Here is an 18,818-nt window from a genome sequence, read left to right on the forward strand (position 1 = left end):
CTGTAGTAACCTACGGATGTGAGAGCTGGATCAAAAGGAAGGCTGAGCGAAGGAAGATTGATGCTTTTGAGCTGTGGTGCTGGAGGAAAGTTCTGAGAGTGCCTTGGACTGCGAGAAGATCCAACCAGTCCATCCTCCAGGAAATAAAGCCCGGCTGCTCACTGGAGGGAAGGATACTAGAGACAAAGTTGAAGTACTTTGGCCACATCATGAGGAGACAGGAAAGCCTAGAGAAGACAATTATGCTGGGGAAAGTGGAAGGCAAAAGGAAGAGGGGCCGACCAAGGGCAAGATGGATGGATGGCATCCTTGAAGTGACTGGACTGACCTTGAAGGAGCTGGGGGTGGTGACGGCTGACAGGGAGCTCTGGCGTGGGCTGGTCTATGAGGTCACGAAGAGTCGGAGACGACTGAACGAATGAACAAGAGAACATCTAATTTTCCTACTTGACAGATGCAACTGTGTTTCGGGTTGCAAAGGTCGACAACAGGCTACACACAATTGGTTGGAAACCCACTCCAACCCGGGCTGGCTTCGAACTCATGACCTTTTGGTCAGAGTGATCTTAATGCAGCTGACACTCAACCAGCTGCGCCACAATCCCGGTGTGAAAGAAGCACCTTGGTATCCCTACGGATGTTCCGGTCCTCAAACACTCTCTGCTTCATTCGGGAAAATGCTGCACTCGCAGAGCTCAGGCGGTGTTGTATTTCGGTGTCAACGTTGACTTTGGTGGAGAGGTGGCTGCCAAGGGAGCGGAAATGGTCAACATTTTCTAATGTTACACCATTAAGCTGTATCTTTGGCATTGGAGAGGGATTGCCTGGTGACTGCTGGAAGAGGACTTTGGTTTTCTCGATGTTCAATGACAGGCCAAGCTTCTCGTATGCTTCTGCGAAGGTGTTTATAGTGGCTTGTAGGTCTTCTTCTGATATGCGTTCAAACGACGTTGTCATCAGCATACTGGAGTTCTATAACACGCTCTCCTGCTGGAAGAGGACTTTGGTTTTCTCAATGTTCAATGACAGGCCGAGCTTCTCGTATGCTTCTGCAAAGGTGTTTAGAGTGGCTTGTAGGTCTTCTTCTGAATGCGCACAGACGACGTTGTCATCAGCATACTGGAGTTCTATAACACGCTCTCCTGCTGGAAGAGGACTTTGGTTTTCTTGATGTTCAATTACAGGCCGAGCTTCTCGTATGCTTCTGCGAAGGTGTTTAGAGTGGCTTGTAGGTCTTCTTCTGAATGCGCACAGACAACGTTGTCATCAGCATACTGGAGTTCTATAACACTCTCTTCCGCCAGAAAAACAAGACATTATGGAAGCACCCCCGGTCAAACATGGCAGACAAACCCTTCCAGTACGAGGGTTGAATGAAAAGTAATGCCTCCACCTTTGTCAGCTGTCATGGCTTTTGTGAGAAGCACGTCACGGTGGTCTCTGGCCACTCATGGGTGGCCAGAGACCACCGTGACATGCTTCTCACAAAAGCCATGACAGATAGCTGACAAAGGTTTATTTATTTATTTATTTATTTATTGTGTCATCAGCAACCATTGTATTACAATTCTAACAGAGCAAAACAAACACACAGATTAAAAAGAAAAAGGAAAAAAACACACAGATTTTGCAAATTTGGTATTTGGTTAAATGTCCTTTGACCAGTATCTGGCCACTTGGAGTGCCTCTGGGGTTGCCACAAGAAGGTCCTCCCTTGTGCATGTGGCAGGGCTCAGGGTGCATTGCAGCAGGTGGTCAGTGGTTTGTTCTTCTCCGCACTCGCATGCCGAGGATTCCACCCTGTAGCCCCATTTCTTAAGATTGGCTCTGCATCTTGTGGTGCCAGAGCGCAGTCTGTTTAGCGCCTTCCAAGTCGCCCAGTCTTCTGTGTGCCCAGTGGGGAGTCCCTCATTTGGTATCAGCCATTGATTGAGGTTCTGGGTTTGAGCCTGCCACTTTTGGACTCTTGCTTGCTGAGGTGTTCCAGCAAGTGTCTCTATAGATCTTAGAAAACTATTTCTTGATTTAAGTCATTGGCGTGTTGGCTGATACACAAACAGGGGGTGGGACAGAGATGTCTCTGCCTTGGTCCTTTCACTATTGGCTGCTACTTCCCGGCAGATGTCAGGTGGTGCAATACCGGCTAAGCAGTGTTATTTCTCCAGTGGTGTAGGGCGCAGACACCCTGTGATAATGCGGCATGTCTCATTAAGAGCCACATCTACTGTTTTAGTGTGGTGAGATGTGTTCCACACTGGGCATTCATACTCAGCAGCAGAGTAGCATAGCGCAAGGGCAGATGTCTTCACTGTGTCTGGTTGTGATCCCCAGGTTGTGCCAGTCAGCTTTCGTATGATGTTGTTTCTAGCGCCCACTTTTTGCTTGATGTTCAGGCAGTGCTTCTTGTAGGTCAGAGCACGGTCCAGGGTGACTCCCAGGTGTTTGGGTGTGCTGCAGTCTCCAGTGGGATTCCGTCCCAGGTGATCCTCAGAGCTTGGGATGCTTGTCTGTTCTTAGGATGAAAGGCACATGTCTGTGTTTTAGATGGGTTAGGGATCAGTTGGTTTTCCCTGTAATAGGTAGGAAGAACACCTAGAGCTTCGGAGAGCTTCTGTTCTACCATCTCAAAGCTCCCTGCTTGAGCAGTAATGGCACGATCATCAGCATAGATGAAGCTCTCTGTCCCTTCTGGCAGTGGCTGGTCATTTGTGTAGATGGCTGACAAAGGTGGAGGCATTACTTTTCATTCAACCCTCCTACTTGAAGGGTTTGTCTGCCATGTTTGGTCCAGATCCATCCAGCCGTGGAGGAGCCTTTGTGGGACAAACCCATCTGGGCCTTTTCAAGAACATACATGGCAATTAGGGTAGAATAATAGCGCTATAATCGTGCCGTGTGATTAGCAGGCCGGCGTGAGAGGAGAAAGTTTCTACACAGCAGCCGCCCCCGCTTGTTTGACAAGCAGAAATCCGAGCGGAATTCTTATTGGACAGCAAGGTGTCCGGTTGCCATGGAAAACAGGTAACTGTGGGCCTTGATTGGCTAAAAACTACACTGTAATACAAGAGGGCGCTCCTCATTGGTCGGCCAAAGATGACAGCGAGTTCCTTGTTGCTATGAGAGCATCCAGCCAACCCGAGGCTCTGTGAGGTGAAGAACCTTTTCGAGTGCGCATGCGTGAGTGAGGAGCAGAAACTCCACCAGGGAAGCCTCTCATTGGGTGAAGTTAGGACCAATGAAAAAGGCCCTCCCGCTTTGAGGGCGGGGGGAGTCAAGGAGTTGCAGGAGTTGTTCTTTCTGTGGCGCATGCGCGTTTGGAAACCAGGAAGTGTGATTGAGTTACACAGGGACCATGGAGGGGAATGGAGGAGAAAGGTAAGGAAGGGAGCAGGTGATGCAATTATTATTTTTGGGGGGGAATTAGGGGCTCCCTGACCCTATACCAAAAGGGGATGTCTTTACTAATAATATAATATAGTATATTCTATATACATATAATATTTATAATATTATAATGTATAATAATATAATATAGTATATATAATAATATAATACAATACAATATAATATATATAATATAATGTATAATACTATAACATAGTATATTGTATATACATATAATATTTATAATATTATAATGTATAATAATATAATATAGTATATAATACAATATAATATAATATATATATAATATAATGTATAATAATATAATATATTGTATATACATATAATATTTATAATATTATAATGTATAGACATAATATAGTATATATAATAATATAATATAATACAATATAATATAATATATATAATATAATATAATACAATATAATATAATATATATAATATAATGTATAATAATATAATATAGTATATATAATAATATAATATAATACAATATAATATATATAATGTATAATAATATAATATAGTATATTGTATATACATATAACATTTATAATACTATAATGTAATACAATATAATACTAGTAATAATAATACAATATTATTATTAGAATTATATATTTACATTACATGTAATATTCCTAATAATATTACAATATAATGGTATAGTGCACTATAGTAATATATAATACTGATATTGTACTATGTTAATTGTACTGGCGGGGACGAGAGATAGGGCCTTCTCGGTGGTGGCCCCACGGCTGTGGAATGCCCCGCGGCTGTGGAACGCCCTTCCCACGGACATTAGACTAGCTCCATCATTAATGGTATTCCGCAAAAAAGTGAAAACCTGGTTGTTTGAGCAGGCGTTCGAATAGTCAGTGCAATGAATGTAAGGAACATAGGAATGGAACAACGGATAATGGATCTGGATCATGTTTTTAGTGATGAGACGCTAGTGAATGGCTATTGGTGTTAATTGTATATTGTTGTTAATTGTATACTTTTCTATAATATGTTATGATGTTAACTGTTTTTTATACTGTGTCATGGTAGCATTGAATTTTTGCTGTTCTTGTTGTTAACCGCTGTGAGTCGCCTAAGGGCTGAGAACAGCGATATACAAATAAAGTAAATAAATAAATAAATAATTGTACTATGTTATGCTAATTGTACTACTATATTGTACTATGCGCCGGTGGCGCAGTGGGTTAAAGTGCTGAGCTGCTGAGCTTGTTGACCGAATGGTCGCAGGTTCGATTCCGGGGAGCAGCGTGAGCTTCCACTGTCAGCCCTAGCTTCTGCCAACCTAGCAGTTCAAAAACATGAAAATGTGAGTAGATCAATAGGTACCACTCCGGCGGGAAGGTAACAGCGCTCCATGCAGTCATGCCGGCCACATGACCTTGGAGGTGTCTATGGACAACGCCGGCTCTTCGACTTAGAAATGGAGATGAGCACCACACCCCAGAGTCAGACATGACTGGACTTAATGTCAGGGGACAACTTTTACCTTTTTAATAATATCATATATTGTATGAAAATATGTCTTCGAAGCCGCTCTGAGAAGGGCGGCATATAAATGCTGTAAACAAAAAAACAAATAAATAAAGTAATATATAGGGTTGTCAGGTATCTCTTACTAAAGTAATTCCCAAAGTCTAGATTTTTTTTAGACATCAACTTCCAGAAGCCTCAGCTGTCTTGGCCAAGGATCAGGGATTCTGGGAAGTGAAGTCCAAAACCAGAGTTTGGTGAAGGTAAAGGTTTCCCCTTGACAAAGCTTTGGTGACAAAGCTTCAGTAGAGACATCTTTTCAGTGACAATACAATGTATTTGGGTTGTGTTGTTGTTAATTCGTTCAGTCGTTTCTGACTCTTCGTGACCTCATGGACCAGTCCACGCCAGAGCTCCCTGTCGGCCGTCACCACCCCCAGCTCCTTCAAGGCCAATCTAGTCACTTCAAGGATGCCATCCTTGGGTTGTAGAATGTAGTTTACCATTAGACTACCATCACTAAATGAAAAACAACAGTCATAGGAACAGGTCATCTCAGATAACAGATTGTGGCCAAGATCAGGATTGTGTGATTTTAATGTTTATATTGAGATGTTTTTAATTCCATGGTTTAAGGTTAAATGATGTTGGGTTTTATTATTTAATCGATAATTGTATGTTATTATCGTTCTATATGTGAGGCACTAAAGTGGATTTCCCTCCTGAGGGGTAGATTTCTCTCACTTCCTATTGTCTCACCTCTGCTCTTAACAATGAGTCATTTGTATTTGTTTATTTAAAACATTTATATTCCACCCTTCTCCGAAGGGACTCAGGGTGGAGCACAGCATATATACGGCAAACATTCCATGCCGGGACACAAATTCTTATATTTATTTCTTTACAGTATTTATATTCCGCCCTTCTCACCCCGCAGGGGCCTCAGGGTGGATTACAATGTACACATACATGGCAAACATTCAATGCCATAGACACACAACACATATAGACAGACAGTCAGAGGCTATTTAACATTCTGATTTTCTGGCCACCAGGGGAGCTGTCGCTTCACCATCCATCTGCGACACTGATGAAGTACTTTCCGCATTCCTCGCATGCTTTTGCTGGAGATATTTATGGCCTTGTAAATTTGTTAGATTAGCCTCCCCACACATAGGTGGTACCTACATCTCCTACTTGACAGATGCAACTGTCTTTTGGGTTGCAAAGGTCGACAACAAGCTACACAAATTGGCCGGAAGCTCACTCTGACCCAGGCTAGCTTCAAACTCATGATATTTGGTCAGTAGTGATCTTAATGCAGCTGACACCCAGCCAGCTGCACCACAGTCCGGGTGCTAAAACATTTATCAAAATATTAAAATAAACAATTTAAAACCGTCCTAGTCATCCACATCAAATCTAATTGGCCTGGTAATATTTCCTCTTGCTGCTTTATTGCCCTGTCCCGGAAGCTTGTTTGCAACTCGTGGACTGTCTATAATGATGTTTCCATCGAATGGTGTGCCTTCTTTGCCCTTTGCTCCCAGGTGCCTCTCCATGGAAGCCTTTGCCCAAGTGGCGGAAGGAGGTGTCTCCAGTCCACAGTTCACAGCACTCTGCTCTTGGCTGGTCTCAGAGCTCCGCCTCTTTTGCCCGCTGGAAGAGGATGTGAATCCTACTCAAGGTAGGAAGCCAGACATTTTTATTGTGTCAGAAGTGACTTAGGAAACTGCAAGTCTCTTGTGGTATGAGAGAATTGGCCATCTGCAGAGATGTTGCCCAGGGAATGCCCAGATGTGTTACCATCCTGTGGGAGGCTTCTCTCATGTCCCCACATGGGAAGCTGGAGCTGACAGACAAGAGCTCACCCCATCCCACATCTTCAAACCACCAACCTTCAGGTCAGCAATTCACCCAGCACAAGGGTTTAACTCATTGCATCATTGCGGCTTCTAGATCTCAAATGAAGGAAATAGATAGAATGAAATATTTCCTTGGATGAAAACAATCCTCCCCGAGAAATCATTTGACATTTTTCTAGACTGTCTACCATAGAATCCAAGAGTTGGAAGAGATCTCATGGGCCATCCAGTCCAACCCCATTCTGCCAAGAAGCAGGAAAATTGCATTCAAAGCACCCCTGACAGATGGCCATCCAGCCTCTGTTTCAAAGCCTCCAAAGAAGGAGCCTCCACCACACTGCAGGGCAGAGAGTTCCACTGCTGAACGGATCTCACAGTCAGGAAGTTCTTCCTCATGTTCAGATGGAATCTCCTTTCTTGTAGTTTGAAGCCAATGTTCCATGTCCTAGTCTCCAGGGCAGCAGAAAATAAGCTTGCTCCCTCCTCTTTGTGACTTCCTCTCACATATTTATACATGGCCCTCATCATGTCTCCTCTCAGCCTTCTCTTCTTCAGGCTAAACATGCCCAGCTCTTTAAGCCACTCCTCATAGGGCTAGTTCTCCAGATCCTTGATCATTTTAGTTGCCCTCTTCTGGACACATTCCAGCTTGTCAATCTCCCTCTTCAATTGTGGTCCCCAGAATTGTGGTATACCACAATAGTAATCTAATTACTAACCAGGGTTGACTCTGCTTAGTTTCTAAAGTTACCACTCATGGATTTGGATACGTGGGGTTGCCCTTGAAGACTGTTCGGAAACTCCAACTAGTCCAGCGTGCGGCAGCCAGATTGCTCACCGGAGCGACATACAGGGAGCATACCACCCCCCTGTTGTGCCAGCTCCACTGGCTGCCGGTTCAATTCCGAGCACAATTCAAGGTGCTGGTCTTAACCTACAAAACCCTATACGGTTCTGGTCCAGTGTATCTGTCCGAACGTATCTCCCTCTACGTCCCACCTCGGAGTTTGAGATCATCTGGGGAGGCCCTGCTCTCGACCCCACTACTCTCACAAGTGAGGCTGGTGGGGACGAGAAGCAGAGCCTTCTCAGTGGTGGCCCCCCACCTGTGGAATTCACTCCCGGGGGAAATCAGAACAGCACCAACCCTCCTCTCCTTCAGGAGGAGGGTGAAGACATGGCTGTGGAACCAGGCCTTTGGGCAACCAGGCAATTAGACAATGACAACCAAATAAGACAATCAGATGTGTAAGATCGGCAGGATTGTCGAAATGGAACCAAAACAGATCTTTGAGTTAATTGTACACTGATGGGTAGGAGGAAGATCCAGGTTTGTATTGTTTTTACTGATTTTATCATTTTACTGATTTTATTGGATAATGTTGAATTGTGGGAATTTGTACTGTTATATTTTTTGTGATGATTGTTTGTGTAGCAGGCGTCTAAGTGCGCCTTGCAGCTGTAAGCCGCCCTGGGTCCCCTTCGGGGTGAGAAGGACGGGGTACAAGAACCCCAAATAAATAAAAAATAAATAAGTTTCATCCCTCAGATATATCTGTTTAAGAGACTCTATATCAAAAAAAGTGCACATAATTCAAATATTGTATAGATGGCATTTAAAGGCTTTGGTCAAACCTCATCTGAGCACCTCAATTCAAGAAGGAGCATCTTAAAGAAACATAATAGCCATGTATAAATATGTGAAAGGGTGTTATAAGGAAGAGGGAGCATTTTTACAAGGCAATGCTGGGTAGGTGCACGCACTTTGCAATTTGAACTAGAATCCTACAGTTGGAAGTGGCCCTAAGAGCCATCCAGTCCAACCCTATTCTAATACCAGATGTTGTAAGTTATATTCCTTTACTGAGTCTTCCTTGCCTAAGGAGGAGCCCTCGGTGGCACAGTGGATTAAACCCTTGTGCCAGCAGGACTGAAGACCAACAGGTCGGAGATTTGAATCTAGAGAGAGCGCAGATGAGCTCCCTCTGTCAGCTCCAGCTCCCCATGCAGGGACATGAGAGAAGCCTCCCACAAGGATGGTAAAACATCAAAACATCTGGGTGTCCCCTGGGCAATGTCCTTGCAGACATGAAAAAAAAATGTCTAAGGAAACTGTATGAAATTCACAGGGATATCATAAAACTATGGAAGACCCGAAGAAGGCAGGTACATTCTCTCATGTTCTGTAACCCACAAGCTCCTGTTCTTTCCTCAAACTGAGTGATGATGTTCAAAATGTATAAGGGCCTCAGTTAGGGAATAAATGCCAAGCCTGATGTGAAGATGTTTACGAGTGGTTGGTTTCTTTCAGGCCCTGAGGATGCAGAGACGTTCCAGATTGAAGTGAGCGGTCTCCTGAACGAGCTCCACTGCCCTTATCCCTCACTGACCAAAGGGGATGTCACAGCCAGACTCGGTACTCCAGAGAATTGCCTCCAGCTGCTGTGTAAGTCCAGACAAGACGCAATTAGAATTAAGACACTCCCAAGATTTGAACTGACTAAGACTGTGGCGCAGCTGGCTGAGTGTCAGCTGCATTAAGATCACTTCTGACCAAAAGGTCATGAGTTCGAAGCCAGCCCAGGTCGGAGTGAGCTTCCGACCAATTGTGAAGCTTGTTGTCGACCTTTGCAACCCGAAAGACAGTTGCATCTGTCAAGTAGGAAAATTAGGTACCACCTATGTGTGGCGAGGGTAATTTAACTAATTTACGAGGCCATAAAAAAGACTCCAGCAAAAGCATGCGGGGAATGCGGAAGTACTTCATCAGTGTCGCAGATGGACGATGAAAACGACAGCTCCCCTGGTGGCCAGAAAAGTTAAATAGCCTCTGACTGTCTGTCTATATCTGTTGTGTGTCTTTGGCATTGAATGTTTGCCATATATGTGTACATTGTAATCCGCCCTGAGTCCCCTGAGGAGTGAGAAGGGCGGAATATAAATACTGTAAATAAATAGAATTGCTGCTGCTGCTTTTCTCCTTTTTTCATCTTCTTGGTATCATCATTCTTTTATATCCTGTCTTTCTCCCAAGTCAGGGACTCGAGGCAACTTACAAAAAGTAAAACAGGCACCAGATCCATCCTGATCTTGGAATCTAAGCAGGATCAGCCTTTGTTAGTACGTTGATGAGAGACTACCAACAAATACCTGCCAACAAATAAGGGTATGCTTAAGATGAAGCAACTGGCAAACCTACCTCTGAATATTCCTTGTCTTGGGCCTGCTCTACACTGACATATAATATTTATTTATTTATTTACTATATTTATATCTCGCCCTTCTCACCCCAAAGGGGACTCAGAGCGGCTCACGGCAAAGGCACAATTTGATGCCTTAAGTGCATATAAAAATAACATATACTTTAAAATCATGTAATTAAAACATATAATAATAATAATGATAATAATTATTATTATCATTATATTTATTTATTTATTATAATTATGTTTTAATTATGATAATAAGCAAAGGTACAATTTTATGCCTTAAGTACATATAAAAATAACATATACTTTAAAATCGTGTAATTAAAACATATAATAATGATAATGATAATTATTATCATTATATTTATTTATTTATTATAATTATGTTTTGATAATAATAATAATCATCATCATCATCAAAGCCAGAATTGAAAAGTCGGCAACAGATCTCAGATGTGGACTCTGCAAGGAAGCAGATGAAACAATAGATCACATCCTCAGCTGCTGCAAGAAGATCTCACAGATAGACTCCAAGCAGAGGCACAACACCGTTGCTCAGATGATTCATTGGACCTTGTGCCACAAATACCTGCCTGCGACAAAAAACTGGTGGGATCATAAGCCGGAAAAAGTTACAGAGAATGAACATGTCAAACTACTCTGGGACTTCTGAATTCAGACAGACAGAGTTTTGGAGCACAAGACTCTTGACCTCATGATCATGTTAAAAAATGAAGTATGGATTGTCGATGTTGCAATCCCAGGTGACAGCAGGATTGAAGAGAAGCAACTGGAAAAGCTGACATGATATGAGGATTTAAATGATCTAACTGCAAAGACTCTGGCACAAACCAGTCAAGGGGGTCCCAGTAGTGATCGGCACACTGGGTGCAGTGCCTAAAGACCTTGAACTGCACTTAAACACAATCAACGCTGACAAAATTACCATTTGCCAGCTGCAGAAGGCCACCTTACTGGGATCTGCATGCATCATTCACCGATACATCACCTAGAGAGTTGGGAAGTGTCCGACGTTTGATACAATACAACATCCAGCAGACTGCTGTGGACTCATCTTGTGGTGTTTATAATAATAATAATAATAATAATAATAATAATAATAATAATAATAATAACGATATGAGGATTTAAAGATCAAACTGCAAAGACTCTGGCACAAGCCAGTCAAGGTGGTCCCAGTGGTGATCGGCACACTGGGTGCAGTGCCTCAAGACCTTGGCTTGCACTTAAACACAATCGGCACTGACAAAATTGCCACCTGCCAGCTGCAGAAGGCCACCCCACTGGGATTTGCACACATTATTTGCTGATACATCACACAGTCCTAGACACTTGGGAAGTGTCCGATGTGTGATCCAATACAACAGCCAGCAGAGTGGTCTTGTCTGCTGTGGACTCATCTTGTTGTGTTTCAAATAATAATAATAATAATAAAATTTATTTTTACCCTGCCACCATCTTCCGAAGGAGACTCGGGTGGCTTACATAGGGCCAAGCCCAGTAATACAGTAAGCAATATACTACATAACACAGCTGTGGACTCATATTGTTGTGTTTCAAATAATAATAATAATTAATAATAATATTTATTTATGTTCCGCTCTATCTCCCTGAGGAGACTCAGGGCAGATTCTAAACATAAAAGGCAAACATTCAATGCCCAAATACAACAACAATACAGTCATACTAGCAAAATTTATACAACCCAACATATAAATGCGAATTATATCTTAACAAATTCAAATTAAATAAAAAGCACAGCCTGTTATAACAGACATAAGACAAAACATCAAATGGAAACATTAATTTCCCGTTTCTTTGGGGCAAATCGATTAATCGTTGCTCAAGATATCTATTGAGCTGGTGGGGTGAGCAGGGCACGGATACGGATGGCAACTATTAATCAGAGGTATAATGGTAGTATTACCATTATACCTCTGTGTTTGTGTTTCTTTAGAGCTGTAACTTAATTTTAATGTTTGCTCTTATTTTATTCTGAAATACAGATGGGGTTAAATAAACTGATACTGGCATGCTCTTCATTTTTGGGTACTGATTTTTTTAAATGATTTTAATCTTTCCCTGCCAATCAATTTGGGAAAAAATGTCCACAATGAGATATAAACAGAAGAAAGGAAACATAAACATATTATTGTTATTGATATTGCTTATTGTGTATTTTTTGTTTTTGAGTTTTTATTTTGTTTTATTTTAATTGTTTTGTATTGATTATTTGTTATCGTCTTTGTTTATTGATGTGTTGTGGGCTTGGCCTCATGTAAGCCGCACCAAGTCCCTTGGAAAGATGGTAGAGGGGTACAAATAAAGTTGTTGTTGTTATTATTATTATTATTATTATAATAAAAGGTTAATGTTAGCTATCCTCTTCCCTGTCCCCTAATCCCACCCATTTCCAGATTTCTTGAGCTCTGAGCTCCTTGCGGCCCGACTCCAGGCACGGAAAGCAGCCCACTCACCTGAGCAAGAAGACAGAGCTGGCGAAGCCGTGTGTGAGCTCCACCACATCTGTAAGGTCCTGGGAATGGAGGAACCTGATCCGACTTGCTCCATCCATCAGCTCATGACTGACATAGAGTCCAAGGTTCGAACCTCTGATTATGAATGGCGGATGTGGGGTGGGCAACGTGCCATAGTTTTGCCATAGTTTTGTTCTAGAGGTTCCAGGCAATTCTAGGGTATGCTTTTGCCAGAAGTTGACTATAGAGTCATGCTGGAGGATCTAGCAATGGCCAGCGAGTTACAGTGGGTCATGCTGTAGGTCCACCAGTGTGACGTAATGGCTTGCTCTCTCTGGACGTTATATATTCAACTAGCCGTCCCCTGCGAGGCGTTGCTGTGCCCCAGTCTGGTGATCTGGATAATAAAGTAATGAGGAAGTGTTGGTTTCTAATATATGCAATGGATAAACAGTATTTCTTGCTGTTTCTTTGTCAGTGTTGATGTGGAGATTGTCTGGTTTGCCTACTCTGGAACACGCAACACATCATTATACTTTTTTGGGGGTCCCTTTCAAATCTAGGATGCTATATCTGTGTGTGTGTGAATCATATATGTCTATCTATATCTATGGCTGGATGGCTCTTTGTCAGGAGGGCTTTGATTACGTTTTCTTGCCCTGGTGAAGGGAGTTGGACTGAATGACATTAAGCATTTTCAGTTGGTCATGGGGGTTCTGTGTAGGAAGTTTGCCCCAATTCTGTCATTGGTGGGGTTCAGAATGCTCTTTGGTTGTAGTTGAACTATAAATCCCAGTAACTACAACTCCCAAAGGTGAATGCCTAATTTCCCCAAACTTCATCTGTGTTCATATTTGGGCATATGGAGTATTCGTGCCAAGTTTGGTCCAGATCCATCATTGTTTGAGTCCACAGTGCTCTCTCGTTTATGGGATTAACAGAACTCAAAAACTACTGGACGAATTGACACCAAATTTGGACACAAGACACCTAACAACCCAATGTATGTCCTTCACTAAAAAAATTGATTTTGTCATTTGGGAGTTGTAGCTGCTGGGATTTATAGTTCACCTACAACCAAGAGCATTCTGAACCCCACCAACGATGGAATTGAACCAAACTTGGCACACAGAACTCCCATGACCAACAGTGTCCTTTGGTTTTGGAGTTGTAGTTCACCTACATCCAGAGATCACTGTGGACTTAAACAATGATGGGTCTGGACCACAAACTCTACACGAATACTCAATATGCCCAAATGTGAACACTGGTGGAGTTTGGGGAAAATGGAATCTTGACATTTGGGTGTTGTAGTTGCTGGGATTTATAGTTCACCTATAATCACAGAACATTCTGAACCCCACCAACGATAGAATTGGGCCAAACCTTCCACATAGAACCCCCATGTGGGCCACAGCAACGCGTGGCAAGGAACGGCTAGTATATATATATTAGCCTCCCCTGCCATGTATTGCTGTGGCCCTGTGTGTATATATGTGTTTTGTATGTTTACATTATGTGTATATGTTATACACATATGTTATATTTATATGTGTGTGTGTATTTGTGTATGTGTGTATATATGTGTGTTTGTGTATATATGTGGTTTTGCACATGCGTTGTAATGTATTTTTTTGTTTTTTGGCGTTTTAAGTCTCTTCTGCTGTGTTTTTCAGTATTTTTATGAATGATGGTCACTCGTTGGCCTGATAGGTGTCTTGTGTCCAAATTTGGTGTCAATTCGTCCAGTGGTTTTTCAGTTATGTTAATCTCACCTATAGATTTGCATGTATCCATGTGTAGCCCTAGAACAGGCATGGGCAAACTTCGGCTCTCCAGATGTTTTGGGCTTCAACTGAAGGGCCAATGTTTGCCCGTGCTTGGGATAGAAGGTTAGGAGTGTGTTTTCCCCTCGTCCTTCTCTGTGTCTGGCCTTCCCTTGCTTTGGATCTACCAGCAAGTGCAAATGGCCTGTTTCTTTTTCTCTTCCCTGGACAGCTAAACTTGTGGTCTACTCCTTAGATCTTGGAGGCACTTTCTACACTACCAGCTGAGCACCAGCAGATGGCGCCGCTCCTGAAGGTCCCGCTTTCCTCCGCAGAATGGGTAAGACGCACTACTGCCTGTGATGCTCTGTAGATAAACTGCTAGATATTTGGGTTGCTGCGAGTTTTGCGGCTGTATAGCCATGTTCCAGAAGCATTCTCTCCTGACGTTTCCCCCACATCTATGGCAGGCATCCTCAGGTATCAGGGGTTGTGAGATCTGTTGGAAACTAGGCAAGTGGGGTTTATCAATCTGTGGAATGCCCAAGGTGGGAGAAAGGACTCTTGTCTGCTTGAGGCAAGTGCGAATGTTTCCAACAGTTTCTAACAGACCTCACAACCTCTGAGGATGCCTAGTTTCCAACAGACTTCACAACCTCTGAGGATGCCTGCCATCGATGTGGGCAAAACGTCAGAAGAGAATGCTTCCGGAACATGGCCACACAGCCCGGAGAACTCACATCAACCCAGTGATTCTGGCCATGAAAGGCTTCGACAACACATTGTTTGGGATGGATTGTCTTTCCCCAAGACCCCATAGATGGGTATGTTTGTGATTGATCCACTTTGCCCTTTTTGTCCTTCCACCTCAAATCAAATCTCTAGGAGATGTTGGCAAACATCCACAAAGCCCTGCAAGCGGAGTACCAGAAGCGGAAGCAGATGATGGCCACCCGCCTCGATGTCACGGTTGCGTCTTTCCATTGGTCTGAGAGGGCCGAGGTAAGAAGAGAAAGCCCAGCCCTGGCAACATCCCCAAAGCTCCCTTGTTGTCTCGTTGGCATTGCCCTTTCTTTCCTTTCTTTTGTCCGTACCATAGAAGCATCGAACAGCCATGACGGCCGTCTTCAAGCCCTTGCGGCAGTCTCTGCTGGACAGCTCCCAGATCACCCTTGCCCAATTGCTGGCGGCTAGGGAGGACTTTTCGCGCATCATCAAGACCAGCAGCGGAGCCTCGCGAGACAAGACCAGCTGTGCAATAAACAAGGTATTGTGTACTCGAAGGCTTTCATGGCTGTGAGTTTTCCAAGCTGTCTGGACATGTCCCAGAAGCATTCCTTCCAGACTGGGTTGTTGTAAGTTTTTCGGGCTGTATAGCTATGTTTGTTTATTTATTTCTTTACGATATTTATATATCGCCCTTCTCACCCTGAAGGGGACTCAAAGTGGCTTACAAGGTATATATTACATACAATATATTATATTATTAGCATAGTACGATATCAGCATTAAACATGCCTATATTGCACCATACCACTATATCGTAATATTATTAGCAATATTACATGTAATATAAATATATAATTATAATATCATGTTATTGTTATTGTTGTTGTTGTTATTATTATTATTATTATTATTATTATTATATTGCACTAGCTGTGCTCTGCCATGCGTTGCTGTGGCCTATAGTAAGAATTTTCGAAGTAGAGGTAGATATCTGGACTACTATGGGCTACCTATTCCTTCCCCCTTTTTCTTCCCCTTTCTCTCCTTTCTTCCTTCTCTACCTCTTTCTTTCATTCCTTCTTTCACTCTTTGGTTTCATCCTTCCTTCTCTCTTTCCTTCCTTCCCTCCCCCTTTCTCTACTTCTTCCTTTGTCTCCTTTCTTCCCTCCCTGTTTCCTTCCTTCTTTCACTTTTTATTTCCTTTTCTCCTTCCTTCCTTCTTTGCCTCTTTCCTGCCTTTCCTTCCCTTTTTCTTTCCTTACTACTTTCTCTTCCTTCCTTCAGTACCTCTTTCTTTCCTTCCTTCCTTCTCTCTTTCCTTCCTTCCATCTCTCTTTCCTTCCCTCTTTCCTTCTTTCCCTCCCTCCTTCTCTTTCCTTTCTTCCCCCTTTCCCTCCTTCATTCCCTCCCTTTTCCCCTCCTTGCTTTCTTCTCTCCTTTCTTCCTGTCTGTTCTCCCCCAATACCATGGTAGAGTCCCTTCTAACTCTATTCTATGAGTCTATTTAATATATTAATATAGTAGTAACATTATATTATATAGTAGTATATATAACAATATTATATATAATATATATATATTATATAGCAATATATATAATAGTAATATATAAAGTATTGTAATTATATATATACACACACACACACAGATAAGGTGTGTGTGTGTGTAGACAAGGTGGAACTGTCCCCTGGCCCCCTCTCCCTTCGCTCTTGCCCAGAGTGACAGTTGTTGCTGGGGAGAGGGGTGTCCAGCTGATGGCATATTCAGGAGATATGTTCCAGAAGCATTCCCTCCTGACGTTTCGCCTGCATCTATGGCAGGCATCCTCAGAGTTTGTGAGGTCTGTTGGAAACTAGGAAAATTGGGTTTATACGGCTGAGAGGGAAAAGGAAAGGACCTGAGTTGATTAGGAATGGTGGGAGTTGAAGCCCAAAACACATGGAGGGCCCAAGTTTGCCCATGCCGGCTTTAACTCCTCTTTGTCCTGCACTGGTCAGCTCCTAAACTGTCACTGTCTTTCCTCCTGGCAGGTGCTGATGATTGGTGATGTGCCGGACCGTGGTGGGCGCCCGGGCGAGATCGAGCCCCCGATGCCCATTTGGGAAAAGCGGCGAGAGGGAGGAGGAGGAGGAGGAGGAGGAGGGCACCAGCGTTGGGGCAAACGGAGCAAGAAGAAGAAAAAATGACAAGAAAACAATAGCCTTTTCCAGCACGGTTTGGAGGCTTCGATAAGTTACCTCTACAAAGGGGAGCAGCCGATTCTGGGTTCCCTTCAGTTCTCATTGAATAGGAATCCAGTTATATAGGCTTCCCCGAGGTGATTCTGTGTCGTCTCTCCTCACAGTGGAGGCAATACCACTTTGAAATCAGTTTGACATTGTTGTAGTCTCGCAACTAAGAGGGCAGCCCTGTGGCTTTGATGGGCATAAGTCTCCCCTTCTTTTAGCTTGCCTTTCAGCTGCCGGACCCAGACGTTTGTCTTACGAGCAGAATAGTTTGGTACTATATGGATTGTATTTCTCAAATTGCTTTCAAAACGAGGGAAGATCCTTAATATATTGTTGAAAGCTTTCATGGCCGGAATCACTGGGTTGTTGTAGGTTTTTTTCGGGCTATATGACCATGTTCTAGAGGCATTCTCTCCTGATGTTTCGCCTGCATCTATGGCAAGCATCCTCAGAGGTTGTGAGAACTCACAATCTCTGAGGATGCTTGCCATAGATGCAGGCAAAACGTCAGGAGAGAATGCCTCTAGAACATGGCCATATAGCCCGAAAAAAACCTACAAGAACCCAAGGTCCTAAATATTTGTTAAGTATTTGACTTTCTGTTTAAAAATAATAACAAGTTGCACTCAAAGGGACAGAAAGCCATTGGATGGAGTACAATTATTCCTGTTCAGGGTAAAATTAATACCACACATGTACAAGCATGTAGGAAGTTGTAATCAAATGTTTTGGACTTTTGCTTAACGGGTTTCAATGTCGGGTAGACTTTTCTTTTTCAAGTTGGTGGAAGCAGTATTTAATAAAAGAATTCAGACTGTCTTATGTTTCATAGGACACAAGCTGTAGTCGTTTTTATGATTTACACTAGCTTGGGTACCCAGCGTTGTCGGGGTTGTCAAATGCATAAGGTTTTGGGTGGACTACAATTCACATCATGCCAGGTTAACCCCGAAAAACTCAATCAGTACAAACAAAAGTTTGTTTATGTTGGGCAAGTTTGCTCTAGATCAGTGTTTCTCAACCTGGGGGTTGCAAGGGGGTGTCAGAGGGGTCGCCAAAGACCATAAGAAAACACTGTATTTTCTGATGGTCATGGGGATTCCATGTCGGAAGTTTGAGCCAATTCTATCGTAGGTGGAGTTCAGAATGTTATTTGATTGCAATGAACTGTAAATCCCAGCAATTACAACTCCCAAATAGCAAGATCTATTTTCCCCAGACTCCACCAGTGTTCACATTTGGGTGTATTGAGTATTCGTGCCAAGTTTGGTCCAGATCCACCATTGCATGAGTCCACAGTGCTCTCTGGATATAGGTGAACTACAACTCCCAAACTCAAGGTCAATGCCCATCAAACCCTTCCAGTGTTTTCCATTGATCATGGGATCATGGGAGCCAAGTTTGGTTCAAATCCATCGCTGGTGGAGTTCAGAATGCTCTTTGATTATAAGTGAACTATAAATCCCAGCAACTACAACTCCCAAATTACAAAATCAATCCTCCCCCAACCCCACGAGCATTCACATTTGGGTGTATTGGGTATTTGTGCCCAGTTTGGTCCAGTGAATGAAAATGCATCCTGCATATCAGTTATTTACATTATGATTTATAACAGTAGTAA

General features: G+C 42.9%; 1 protein-coding gene across 1 annotated transcript; it reads left to right on the top strand.

Annotated features, from left to right (window-relative positions):
• Nucleotides 1-3,283: 3,283 nt before the first annotated feature.
• LOC137094952 (protein FAM98A-like) lies at nt 3,284-17,342 on the top strand. Its single transcript, XM_067460964.1, has 8 exons — nt 3,284-3,375; nt 6,453-6,589; nt 9,079-9,213; nt 12,415-12,599; nt 14,497-14,580; nt 15,126-15,242; nt 15,340-15,507; nt 17,000-17,342. The coding sequence occupies exons 1-8, from the start codon at nt 3,353-3,355 to the stop codon at nt 17,153-17,155; spliced, it is 1,005 nt and encodes a 334-aa protein (XP_067317065.1). The 5' UTR covers nt 3,284-3,352; the 3' UTR covers nt 17,156-17,342.
• Nucleotides 17,343-18,818: the final 1,476 nt, after the last annotated feature.

The sequence above is a fragment of the Anolis sagrei genome, chromosome X (assembly GCF_037176765.1).
Source record: "Anolis sagrei isolate rAnoSag1 chromosome X, rAnoSag1.mat, whole genome shotgun sequence".
NCBI classification, from domain to species: domain Eukaryota; kingdom Metazoa; phylum Chordata; class Lepidosauria; order Squamata; family Dactyloidae; genus Anolis; species Anolis sagrei.